This window comes from Ovis aries, chromosome 20 (assembly GCF_016772045.2).
Source record: "Ovis aries strain OAR_USU_Benz2616 breed Rambouillet chromosome 20, ARS-UI_Ramb_v3.0, whole genome shotgun sequence".
In the NCBI taxonomy this organism is placed as follows: Eukaryota; Metazoa; Chordata; class Mammalia; order Artiodactyla; family Bovidae; genus Ovis; species Ovis aries.
In genome coordinates, this window is record NC_056073.1 from 47,942,194 (window position 1) to 47,956,111 (window position 13,918).

The following is a 13,918-nucleotide window of genomic DNA, read 5'->3' on the forward strand; positions in this document are numbered from 1 at the left end:
GCTAGGCATCACCATCACTGCCCTCTTACACCCGAAGTGGGATCTGAAGTGGGGTCAGAAGGGGAAAAGGCTTTTTAAAAATCTTCTTTCAATGCAAGGATGTCACAAGAGACCGATTCGGAAATCTACCCGCCCCCTGTATAGAGTTTTATGTAATAAACCTATTACCTCGCATCTTCGGGAAAAATAATCTTGTTTTTCTGAGTGTGTGTTTAAACCAAAATTACTCAATGTTCTCCTTGATTGTTTTCTTTGTCTATAGACTACCTTAATGTTATGAATGTTCACCTGTTCAAGGAGAGGTGGGATAGCAACAAAGTGGACCACCACACCGACAAATACAGCAACAACCAGCTGATTGTACGTAGAGGACAGTCTTTCTACGTTCAGATCGACTTCAATCGTCCCTATGACCCCAGAAGGGATTTCTTCAGGGTGGAGTATGTCATTGGTGAGTGCCTTGTGCAAGCTCTGCTCAAAACAGTCATGATACCATGGTTCATAATTGCAAAGTGGTACAGGTGTATTTCCTGGAATCACACTTTAACAGTTGGCTGGAACTGGGGTTAATCACATACAGTCCCTGTAGCACTCTACATTCTAGGGTGGGTCTGACACAATGCCAAACATCAATAAATCATTTGCCTAGTCAGGGAAAGAGCTGGTATAGTAGAAGTGAGCCCAGTTGGCATAAAATGTTAATGTATGTAGAGAAAAGCACGCAGTGCTGATATATATGCAATTTAATAACCTGGGAAACAATTTGCCATATCTGTTCATGTTAAAAAGATGTATGTCCTTTGACCCCACAATTTCACCCTTAGAAATCTATGCCAGTGATATGTAAAATCTTCAAATCCACTTTTAAAAAGTGGGCATTATTTACTGCAGCGCTGTGTATGGTGACAAAAACATCCTCAGAGTGAGCAACTTTCCGCAGCGGAAGGGCTGGCAATACCGTGGCATAGTCACATAATGCAGTGTGAATTCGACCTAAACCAGAAGATGTCAAGAGAGGTGGTGAGGAAACGAAACACAGAGGCGTGTATGCCAAGCCTATGTGTGTGTGTGTAAATGTGCGAGTGCACAGATCAGTAAAGCATTGTGAGTTCAGGGAAAAATTATGAAGCACACACATCGGTGTTGATGTGGGCTCCATGGTGGAAATACGGCCAAAATGAAGGCAAGTGAAGCAAAAGGGAAGGGAGCCAAGTAGGAAAAGGAGGGGAAAAAGTGAGCACAATGTGACTATATGGAGACGTCGATGTAAAATCGCTGATCTGTAGGAATAACTATAAGAGTATTAAACCACAACTAAAAATGCATGCTGCCCTAGGGAAGAAATCTAAGGCTGCTGATCACTTGAGGAATGTGGTTTGTGCTCACTTGAGCTTACAATGTGAATTTGCACATAAATGTGGGGAAATTGTTTGAAGAGAGAAGAGAAGGGGGAGAGGAGAAAAGAGATCCCTGAATCAGAATAAAAAATACCAGTGCGGCGATTGAGTTCTACACCGACTTGTTTGTTATCCCAATTGTGCAATGAGAAAAGGAAGAACTAAATGAACCATTCTGGCGTGTTAGGCAAAGTGAAATAACAGTTTAATTACACTTAGGGAGTAGACTCTTATTGTTAATATTTTTTAATAATGGCTACTTCAGGTGAGAGAAGAATCCACAGCTGATTTTTAAACAGTATTTTGAAATACAAAGAAAAGTTATTTTTGTTTCTTTCCCTAAGGTCATTCAGTTTTCTTCTGTGTGTAGGTGTGCAAGCTTGTGTGGACTAGATATGATTAAAACCTCCTCGACACATTTATAATAAAAGGATCACTCCACACATGTCAATAAATACCCAGTTTTGTTTCACCTTAATAGGGATTTTTTTTTTGCCTTCATCTTTATAACCAAATATTTCAGGCAGTGAGGGGAGAATAGGGAAGCTGGGTCCCTAAACTGGACGTGTCTGAAGTCTCAGATCTCCCACAATCACTCATAAAAGAATTATAATAATGAAAGTCTCAGGAAGAATAAGATGACCATCTTAGATCAGGTTTCTAGGACACAGACTCTGAGAAGGAGAGCTGTGTGAAACGAGATTTCTGGGGTGTGATCTCCAGGTCACCATCTGAGCAGGAGTGCAGGGGTCAGTGCCGGACAGAGGGAGGAGCTGAGCTCTGCTGGGCGAAGGCGTCAGGGGGTCCCACCATGCCTGCTGGAGCTGGACTGTGTCTTCAGGGTTGGCCAGTCTTGAGGCAAGGGCATAGGCCCTTTATATTCTAGCATGGACTGTCATTGACCATAAGCTACTCCCAGGGAGGGGGTACTTAGTTAGCTGGGGCTCTATGGCAGTGGGTAAACCCCTGAGGGCCTTGAGCCGCCAGCGCTCCCAGCATCGGGGACAAGGATGCCTCCGTCCTAAACGCAGTCTGGACAGAAGATCACAGCATCCACTCCAGTAAGCACTTAGTCTTGCCTTTTTATTTAAAAATAAAAAGAGTACTACATGTGTTCCTTCAGCAAAAGGGGAGGGGGGAAGCATAGCAGATTTACCTTTGAGATAAACATCTGCGTGTTTTAAAGAACAGTACATCTCACATAACTCAATGGCAAGAAAAAGCACTGAATTCAATCCAAAATGGGCAAAAAGACTTGAACAGACATTTTCCAGAGAAAACATAAGAGATGGTCAACAGGCACATGAAAGGAAGCTCAGCACCCCTGCTTATTAGAGAAATGCAAATCAGAACCGCAGTGAAGTACTGTCCTACACCGACCACAGTGGCCGTCATTGGAAGTCTGCAAATAAGTGTTGAAGAGGATGTGGAGAGAAGGGAGCCCCCCGACACTGTCAGTGAGAACGTATGGCGGTACACCCATGGTGGAAAACAGTATAGAGCTTCCTTAGAAAGATTTTTAAAATGAATACTGCCAAACGATCCAGCAATTCAACTCCTGAATATGCAACCCCCAAACACTGGAGAACACTAACCTGAAAAGATACACACTCCCCAGTGCTCACAGCAGCACTATTTGTATACAATAGGCAAGATGTGGAAGCAACCCAAATCCCCGTCGACAAATGACTGAATTAAGATGATGGGATGTGTGTGTGTGTGTGTGTGTGTGTGTGTGTGTGTGTGTGTGTGTGTGTGTGATGGTGGAATACTACTCAGCCATAAAAGAGAGTGAAATACTACCATTTGAAAGTGAAAGTGAAGTCACTCAGTCGTGTCCAACTCTTTGCGACCCCATGGACTGTAGCCCACCAGGCTTCTCCGTCCATGGGATTTTCCAGGCAAGAGTGCTGGAGTTGGGGTGCCATTTCCTTCTCCAGGGGATCTTTCCGACCCAGGGATCGAACCCAGGTCTCCTGCAATGCAAGCAGACGCTTTACCCTCTGAGCCACCAGGGAAGCACCGTAGATGGACCTGGAGAATATTATGCTTAGCTAAATGTGAGACAAAGACAAATCCTGTGTAATATTACTTAAATGCAGAATCTAGAAAACAAGACAAATGAGTGTATATGCAAAGCAAAAGCAGCGTCATGCGAAAAAAGCAAGCCTTGTGGTCACCAAAGAGGAGAGAGAAGAGGGAAGAGAGACAAGCGAAGGGCAGGGGATTAACAAACTGCTACATTTAAACTAGGCAAGCAGCGAGGTCTTGCTGCATAGCCGAGGGGATTATATCCACGATCTTGCAATAATATTTGATAGAGTATATTCTGCAAAAACAGTGAGTCCCTACACAGTATTCCTGTAACTCACACCGTGTTGTAAATCAACTCTACTTCAATTAAAAAAATTATTGCCATAATAAGAAGAGACGAGTATTGAATATGAATCAGAAATGCAATTCAGTGCTCAGACGTGTGTATGCAAGTGTACTTCAGCTTCAAGAAACCTAGAATGTGACGAAGTGATTTAAAAAACAGAAAAGAGAATACTTTGTAAAAAATATGGGACTCATAAGAGTCTTCAGATATTTATCTTAGGGTGTTTAAAGCAGATTTATCAACAAAAATCAATTTATATACTATTTCAAAGAGTGTAACTGTTGCATAGAGAGACCTATTGTCTTATTAAAAACAGAGAAAATAACCACACATATATGCTTCCAGTTTGCGCTTCTTTGTTATTGCTCTTTTCTTTCCCTGTGACTTTATATAAGCTGAGCTGGGTTGCCTTAATACCCTGGAGATTTCTTTTGTGGCTATCCTCAGAACCTAGGGTCATGGGATTTATTTATAAGTGATTTTGCCTTCAAATTGAGTTTCTTTCTTTTTAAATATTTAAGTAAATAGCCTCTCAGATGGTCCCAGATTTAACCCATTGCATGCGGGCTTCCCCAGGCAGAGAAAGAAGGTGAGCACAGAGCTGCTGCTTTTCCTGGGCCAGCGCTCCCCTCTCTTGTGCTCAGAGCTTTGATAGCTCATTCATTAGTGGCTGGCGGTGCACAGCCGTCTCTGAGAGTCACGTGGGAGGTGTTAATGACTTGGAGGAGGCGGGTATATGTGGAACATGTGCCCGGTCGTCTATGGGGCCTTTTCCCTCTCTCCACCTCTAGCCTGCAGCCACCACACATCATGGAAGGCAGGGGTTCAGTTCAGTTCAGTTCAGTTCAGTCGCTCAGTCATGTCTGACTCTGCGACCCCGTGAACCGCAGCATGCCAGGCCCCCCTGTCCATCACCAACTCCCGGAGTTCACCCAAACTCACATCCATCGAGTCAGTGATGCCATCCAACCATCTCATCCTCTGTCGTCCCCTTCTCCTCCTGCCCTCATTCTTTCCCAGCATCAGGATCTTTTCCAATGAGTCAGCTCTTTGCATCAGGTGGCCAAAGTTTCAGCCTCAACATCAGTCCTTCCAATGAACACCCGGGACTGATGGGGCAGAGCACTAATTATAGGCTTTGTTAGTCTGGAGCTGGAGCTGTGAAAACCTGGGAAGAGCCTGTGGTGTTAATATGCTGTGACTTTAGCTCAGGCTCCCTACTTGTTTGAGACTTCTTTGAGACAGAGTCATTCCGAGGAGAGAATTTCTTTTTAATTTATTTATTTTAATTGGAGGCTAATTACTTTACAATACTGTGGTAGCTTTTGCCATACATGGACATGAATCAGCCACAGGTGTACATGTGTTCCCCATCCTGAACCCCCTCCCACCTCCCTCCCCATCCCATCCCTCAGGGTCATCCCAGTGCACCAGCCCTGAGCACCCTGTCTCATGCATCGAACCTGGACTAGTGATCTGTTTCACATATGATAATATACATGTTTCAATGCTATTCTCTCAAATCATCCCACACTCGCCCACTCCCACAGAGTCCAAGAGACTGTTCTATTCATCTGTGTCTCTTTTGCTGTCTCACATGTAGGGTCATCGTTACCATCTTTCTGAATTTCATATATATATGTGTTAGTATACTGTATCGGTGTTTTTTGAGGAGAGAATTTGCAGCTCTCTTCCTCTCCAGCTCTCCCTCCTCAAAACAAAAAGATTGACTGCGAGGTCCTCAGGCACATTTCTTTCTCCCTGGAGTCCAGTCACAGGCACACAGGGGCATTGAGGCCAGCACCTTGGATGCTCTCTTGACCTTTTTAGCCCCTCCACGGCTCTCACAGCTCCAGGCTTCATATTTCTGGGCCCCGCAGAAAGAAGAGGGGAAGGATGGTGTCCAAAAAGCCTATTCCTTTTATCAGAACAGCAGTTTCCCCCGAAGCCCCAGCAAGCTTTTTATGGCTCATGTACTACCCTCCCCTGTAAGAAGAGCTGTGAAGCTAGTCTCAAAGACAACTAAGCTTGGCTGCTGTAGATGCCCAGGGGTGTTTGCTGGAAGTCCCTTCAGCCCAAGAGTCCAAAAGTGCAGCCTTTCCCGAGAACAATGACGGAGGTCATTCATGATCACGGTCATCACGTGCCCAAGCAAGAACGGGACCCCAGGCACTGCATATATTCTGTGTTATTAATCCCATTAAAACCCTGAAATAATCTCTACACTTCAATATTTCTATTTCATCTATTTCTTTTTTATTAAAAAATAAATTTCTTTATTTGACTGCATATGGAATCCAGTTCCCTGTGTGTGCATGCTCAGTCATTTCAGTCCTGTCCAGCTCTTTGTGACCCCGTGGACTGTAGCCCTCCAGGCTCCTCTGTCCACGGCCAGGGGTTAAACCTGGGCCCCCTGCATTGGCAGTGTAGAGTCTTAGCCACTGGGCCACCAGGAATTTGTGCCTGCTCAGTCATATCTGATTCTTTGCAACCGCATGGACTGTAGCCCACCAGGCTCCTCTGTCCATGGGATTTTCCAGGCAAGAGTACTGGAGTGGGGTGCCGTTTCCTTCTCCAGGGGATATTCCCAACCTGGGAACTGAACCTGTGTCTCCTCCTGCTTGGCAGGTAGATTCTTTACCACTGAGCCACCCGGGAAGCCCATGAGTTTTATCTTAAGTCATCAAGGGTGTCAGGCTGTTGTGTATTCAGGATGGGAGCGACTTGAACGATTCTTAGGGGATTTGAGACTGGAGAGGAGGTGTTCAAAGGAGAGAGGGCGAGAGCCTGAATTCGGGCACCGGTTGAAGAGTTGGAGAGGAGGGTGGGACTTGGGAGACGTGTTGGAGACGGAAGCCTACTGGGCTTGTAATTGGCAGTCTGGGTGGAGTGAGAGGGAGGTAGTCAGATAGCCTCCTGGGTTGCTGGCCTGCATGCTGCTGACGATAGATGCTGGCATCCCCAAAGGAGACAAGTGCTTGCATGCTAAGTCGCTTCAGTCGTGTCTGACTCTTTGTGATCCTATGGACCAAAGCCTCTTACATCTCCTGCACTGGCAGGCAGGCTCTTTCTCATTACTGCCACGTGGGAAGCCCAAATGAGATAAGGGATGGAGGAAATTCAGGGGAGAAAACCTGAGTGGGAAATAATACTGATGCTAGTGACTCCCACTGACAACGCGCTTACAGGCTCAGGGACTGGGTAAGGGCGCTGCCCTGGGTGGTGCTCATCTCTGTCTTCTCAGTGATTAAGGGACTTACTCAGCGTCACACCTGGAAAGCGCTGGGCTGTAATGCGAACCCAGGCATTCTCCCCTAATCACAATACATAGGACCTGTGCCTCCGAGACAGTAGACGTGTAAGGGATTCTGTTTGTTCCTGCTGAGTTTGAAGTGGTAATACTAAAGGGACTTCCAGGTAAAATATGTCCAATGGATGATCCCATATATGAATCGGAAGCTTAGGGGAAAAGCTTGGGTTGACATATGGAAACGTGGGTATCATTCGTACATAGATCATTCAGAAAAAGTAAATCAAGGGAGAAATGGATGGAGGCGCAGATTCTGGGGGAAAATAATTTTTAAGGAGTCAGTCCAGGAGCTGGCACCCCTGGAGGAGACAGAGACCATGTGATTAGATAAGATGAAGGGACACCAAGGAAGTGCAGTGTTACTAAACCTGAAAAAAAAAAAATCGGGTGCTTAAAGAGGAAATTATTTGAAGTTTTTAGAAGAGAAGAAGATAATTTAGATAATATCTAGAGAAGACTGTGGGTAAGAGGCGGGGTATTTTGTCTTGGGTGTCGGTTTTAGGACTGAAGATACTTGAACTTCCATGTGGGCAGAAGAGGCGGAGCCAGTAGAGAAAGAGTCCAGAAGATTCTGGAGAATGCCAGAAAAAGTAGAAACATCTTAGAGTGGCCTGGTTGAAGGGTTGATTGGCAGAATTCCTTATCTTCTGAGGGTGTTGGGAAGGAGATTGGGGGTGGGTGTTACTGTGTTTGGTAGAGAGACAGGAAGCTGATTATCATGCCTGATGACCTCATCTTTCTCAAACACCTAGGAGGCGAGCAGGTGCTGCAGGAACCTAGGGAGGCAAAGGACCATTTCTCATATCAGAGAGCATCACCCAAGTCCTTTAAGACTAGATGTCCCCGTGGATTTGGGGTTCAGACAGTTTAGGAGATATCACCAGCTTTGGTGGGGATGAACATACTCAGTTTCTCTGCTGAGAAATATTTTGCCCCCAATCACACAGCTGGTAGGATGTGCAGAAAAGTTCCCTAGCCTATGCTCTTCCCAATATTTTATGAGGCATTTTTGATGAGAATGGGTTACCTGTTCCATCATGTTAAAGCAACACTGATATGGGATGTCATTTCAGATTTTTGCTGCCGTATGTTACTGCTTGGACGGTCAGCATGTTCTTTCTCAAGCACCTCCGTGAAGTGACTAATAATGGCAGCTGAGAATCTAGGACACTATTTCCCAGAGCGTGCTCTCTGTGAATACCTCTCATGTGAGATGTTCCTTGAAAAAAAAAAAAAGGTTCTGTGGTCAAATGCATTTGGGTCGTGCTGTATCTCATGCCTCTTCTTGGAGAGCTCCAACACACGTTAGTGTATTACAGGCTCTGAGGAGACACATAGTCAAAGAAAGCAAGCATCTTCTTTAGCCTGACTTTCCCAACATTGTTTGACTCCAAGCACTACTCCATCATATTTTAATTTTTATTTAGTAAAATGCAGAACTCACTCCAGGAAATGGTGTACTACGGTAAAAATAACCTTTATTCCGTAGAATACTGAGGAAGACGGATAGATGGGTTTGTAGTCAGTATGCTCTGGCAACTTAGCAGAATATCTGTTTCTTTTTCTTTTTGACACTTTAGATTTTGTGCCAACATTAAAATAACTCTGTCAATTTGGCATTAATATTCAGTAACTTTTCAAAAATGATTACTTTCCTTTTTGATATTTATATATTTACTTTCCATGCTTTTATTTGGCTTCTTTTATCATGAAGCCAATTTGCTTTCCTTTTGAATGTGTTTATTGAACCCTTATTGATAACTTTGCATGTGCAAAGCACTACGCTGGGATTAGAGTAGTAAGATATGTTTATACTTTGCCCTTGAAGAGTCTGGAGAGGACAGCCTGAACACTAGAGGTTGAGTTCAATGCCAGCCTCTAGGGCAAGATGCCTGGAAAGCACCTTGGGAGAGAGATTGTGTGGCTAGTTGGAGGAGATGCCCTGGAAGTGCTATTTGAGCTGGATATCAAAGGAAATGAAAGGAAATTAAAAGATGCTTACTCGTTGAAAGAAGAGCTATGACAAACACAGAGTATTTAAAAACAGAGACATCACATTGCTGACAAGGGTTTGTATTGTCAATGATATGGTTTTTCTAGTAGTCATATATGGATATGAGAATTGGACCATAGAGAAGGCTGAGATGCTTTTGATGTGTGTTGGGTAAGACCCTTGAGAGTCCTTTGGACTGCAAGGAGATTCAACCAGTCAATCTTAAAGGAAATCAACCCTGAATATTCATGGAAGGACTGATGCTGAAGCTGAAGCTCCAAAACTTTGGCCACCTGACATGAAGAGCTGACTCATTGGAAAAGATCCTGATGCTGGGAAAGATTGAAGGCAGGAGGAGAAGGGGACAACAGAGGATGAGATGGTTGGATGGTATCACCGACTCAATGGACATGAGTTTGAGTGAACTCTGGGAGGTAGCGAAGGACAGGGAAGCTTGGTGTGCTACAGTCCATCAGGTCACAAAGAGTCAGACACGACTCAGTGACTGAACAGCAGCAATCAGAGGATAAGTAGTGGCTGACCCAGTGGAATGGGAAAGGTCAGTGGAGAAGAAAACCTTGGAAGCATATTGACAACCTTGTATACCCAGATAAATCTCTGCAGAAGAGTATTAAGCTGAGTATTAAAAAATCTAAGTTTCTAATTTCTGGATTACTGTGGCAGGGTAAGGAAGATAAATTGGAGATGTGAGGTCATTGTCAGGGACGTAAGTAAGAGACTCAAGGGGACAGTCTTACTGACAGGTGCCAAGGTGAATGTGTGATGCGCCAGTCTGTGTGACTTTTCCCCCAGTAAGTTGGTGTGTGTTTTTTTTTCTTTGCACACTCAAATCTTTGATAGTGAAGTCCAGGTGGCTGAGCGATCAGGAATCCCCCTGCCAATGCAGGAGATGAGGGTTTGATCCCTGGGTTGGGAAGATCTCCTCAAGAAGGGATTGGCAACCTACACCAGTATTCTTGCCTGGGAAATTGCACGGACAGAGGAGCCTGGCGGGCTAGTCCATGGGGTCACAGAGTGGGCCACGACTGAGCGACTTAGAAACAACAATAGTACAGTGATGCCCTTTGGTCAGAGGAGGCAGAGTGCACTGCAGAGCCTGGCCCTTCAGAGTCAGTTCAACGGTGACAGTTCTGCAATGAAAGGGCTGGGAAGTAGCGCAGAGGACGGGGAGAGTCTTGGAGTCAGAATCCTCGTTACGCCACGTGGAGCCGTGATGGTCTCACTTGACCCCCCGGGTAACCAATTCCTCAAGGCAAACAGGGATTATAATACTTGAAACAGTTCCTCATGGATTGTGGGAGATAATGTCCATGAAAGCACATTTTCATTCTCACAACACAACTGAGAAACAGGGTGGATAGGAGCAAACCTAGCTGGACGTCTGGAAACCGGAGTTCACAAGGAGTGAAGGATTTATGTGGGGCGGCACGGTGGTGGGGAGTGCCTCTGCGCCCCTACTCCCTGCAAGACCATCAGAAACTTAGCCCGGTGGGCTGTCCACTTTGGCCCTCTAAAAGAGGCCAGACACACTGTGCCAAGCTTGCAAGAAAGGGGTAAAGTTAATCCTAGTTATGCTGTTTGGTAGATTAATCCATTTATCTTGCTCTAATCTCCTTGACTGTCTGCCTGTAAGTGGAGACGTTTGCTGAGACATCGGGCTGGCCTGACTCTTTTAGCCGTTTTCTGTGAGATCCACTTCTCTGTTTTAACTCTAAATATGCCCTCTGTAATGCCCCACCCGATTTGGGGTCTGAAGGGAGGACAATGGAAGAGAAGGCTCCCACCTCTCCCCTTTCGGGTGAGCCCTTCATGACCTTAGGCAGAACCAGCCGCCTTGGGCTAGGTTCTCTGATGAAACACTATAACAAAATGGGGAAAGGCTGTCAGAAAGGCCAAGAGAAGGCTACTGGGCTCTGTCTTCTCTCTCCTGATAGCAGAGGAAAGGGAAGAGTCACTGAACCTCTAAACAAAACTCTCCAGTGTCTGCACATCCATGCTGACAGCTTAATTAGTCAAATGGGAACCCTGACAAACCATAGACCAAGTTCCACCCAGAACCATTTGCCCGCAGTTCTCGCTGTAGTGACAGAGGCTGTTCAGTCTCAAAGTAGGATGGATTGCCATCTGCATTCTGGTGCCAGAGACCTACAGGGAGCCCCCTTTCCCAACGTTGTGACCCAGCCCCATCCTACAGAGCTTGAGGTTCTCAGCAAACCTTCGTGCCCGGAGGGAACCAGCACTGTCTGTATGTCTCGTGGCATCCAGGGTCCCCAGGGGCACACATACAAAGGACCATGGATGCTGAGATGGGAAACCTCACAGACGCCTGACTCCCTCCCTCCCTCCCTCCCTCCTTCCCCCGTCTCCTTTTCATTCCCCTACTTTGCCTTCCCCTTTGCTCCTCTGTTTCTCTCTCCGTACTTGTGTCTTAACATTAACCTCTCTCACTTATGAGAATTCACAATCTTGGCTAATTAGCACTCACATCATTGAAACTGTCCTCTTCCAGCACTGGTGATCTGAACTCAGGGATTGAACAGCGTGGGCATCCCTGGTTTTCCACAAAAATTCTAAGACACTCTTGTAGTTTGTCAAGTTGGGGCTGACGAAAGTGCATGGGGGGGGGGGGGAAGTAACGAAAACGAATGTGCCAACTGTCATACCTTGCTCTTCAGTTTCCAGCCTGTGAAAAGAGAGAGCAACCAAGAGGAATTAAAACCCACTGAAAAAAGGATGAAAGTGGACTAATTATTCATAACCCGCACCCTCTCGTTACTCCTCGAGCGTGTTGTAAGAGCTGATGAGGGAATAACTGGAAAGCTCTCGGAACTCTGTAGTGATAGTTGGTTGCTAATAAGGTGACCCAGTTACCAGCCTTATTTTGGATATTGCAGCTCTATAGGAAAAGTGAAAGTGTTAGTTGCTCAGTCGTGTCTGACTTTTTGCGCCTCCATGGACTGGAGCCCGCCAGGCTCCTCTGTCCAGGGAATTCTCCAGGCAAGAATACTGGAGTGGGTTGCCATTTCCTTCTCCAGGGGATCTTTCCAACCTAAGGATCAGGCCTGAGTCACCTGCATTGCAGGCAGAGTCTTTTCCACCTGGGCCACCAGGGGAGCCCAGTCTGCACAGGAAAGCTCAGTCTTTACAGCAGCCCTTAAGCAAGTATAACCTTTATAAAGTCTTGCTTAGCAGCAGCCAGAGCCAAACAGGCATCAGGGGACCATAAGACAACCCGTAAACCGCTGCACCTCTGTTTGTTATTCTTTAGATAAGAAAAGCTTTCTTCTCGTCGTCTCAGCCTCTCCGATCTTTTCTACCCTTTCTTATCATTTCTCTCACTTCCATTTCCGTTTCTCTCTTGCTGTCTCTCTGTACACACGGACAGTGTCCTGGGGGTGAACGTTTCGGTATTTCTCCTTTAGTTAGGAGAGGAACGGGAGCTATGGCCCCCAGGAGGTGGGAGCAGCAATCTCTGTCTGTCTGGATGTTTCTTCACGCTTCAGGGAGCTGGGCTGATGCTCTACACGCACGGTCCCATCTCTGGCTGAAGCTTGCCGTAGCCCTGGGTCTTTGCTGTCCTGTGGGAGCTTCTTCAGTTTTGTGTCAACCTCCTCTCCGAGTCTGTTAAAGTGCCTTTATAAGGCCTCATCTCATGTCTGGTCCAGTGAGTTTCTGATGCAGAAACCTCTGCTGTATCTGGCGCCATGAGAAGCAGGATTTAGGATGCTATTCCCATCTGTAAAGAGCTGGCTGGAGTTGGGATGAGAATTCTACCAAGAGTTGAGGAATATAACTGTCCAGTATATGTTCTAGAGCTGGGCTGTTCCGTTATCTACCAGAAATATGTCGTAGATGCTGGTCGGCTGGACAGTCAGGAGGGACCCAGGATGGAGCAGAAAAGGAAGGTCTCAGGACCAGGCAAGAGTCCCTGAGGAGGGGGTCCTGAGGCATTGGCAGCTTCACGAGAGGGCCTGGGAGTGTGCACAGAGCTTAGTGTTCTGCTGATATACGCATGTTCTTTTTTTTATTTTGAAAAATGTTTAATGTGGACCATTTTTTAAAGCCTTTATTGAATTTGTTACAATTCTGCTTCTATTTTATGTCTTGAACTTTTGGCCATGAGGCATGTCAGATCTCAGCTCCCTGACTGGGACAGAACCTGCACCCCCTGCCCTGGAAGGGGGAGTCTTAACCACGGCATTTCCGGGGGATGTCCCCACGTGTTTCGAATGAAAAGGAATCCTTAACTGAGTCAGACCTGCCAGTTATGTTGGGGTTTGAGCCCTGCTCACTCCTGAGGTTCCTGAAGTGATATGGAGACAGCAGCGGTGTGGGAGACCCATGCTGGCAGGCCTGCGAGGCATGCGCCTGCATTATGGAACCAGTCTTCGCTAGTTGGGATTCAGCCCTCAGGTCCTCTGTGGCTGTGGAGGCGGCCTCTGAATCTCTCCACAGCAGAGTCACCCTCCTTCCTCAACAGCCCATTTCATCACGTTGAGCCCTGAAAACCTAGCTTTTGTCAAAGATCAGAACCTCATTAACATGATCAAATGCAACTAAGTCACCATTAGTTTTCGAGAACAGTTTAAAGGGGGCTCGACAAATGGTACAGGTCTCGGCACTCTAGAGATCAAGAAATGATACCCACCCCCTTTATCTATCCACCAAAAATGCCTCTGGGGAGAGCGGAGAGAAGAGATGTATTACCCTGCTTTCCTGCTAATCTAGAGACTCTCACACTTTGAACAGTGAAACCAGCTTCACAGTTCAGGGAAGTAATGTGTAGACTGTTAATAAGATGGATGGAATTAGCTGAG

General features: G+C 46.0%; 1 protein-coding gene across 1 annotated transcript in view; it reads left to right on the forward strand.

Annotated features, from left to right (window-relative positions):
- F13A1 (coagulation factor XIII A chain) overlaps positions 1 to 13,918 on the forward strand; it is a 140,787-nt gene that overhangs the window by 14,911 nt on the left and 111,958 nt on the right. Inside the window, exon 3 of the mRNA XM_004019144.6 lies at positions 263 to 451. Coding sequence (XP_004019193.1) covers positions 263 to 451 — 189 coding nt within the window. The remainder of the gene's footprint in view (positions 1 to 262; positions 452 to 13,918) is intronic.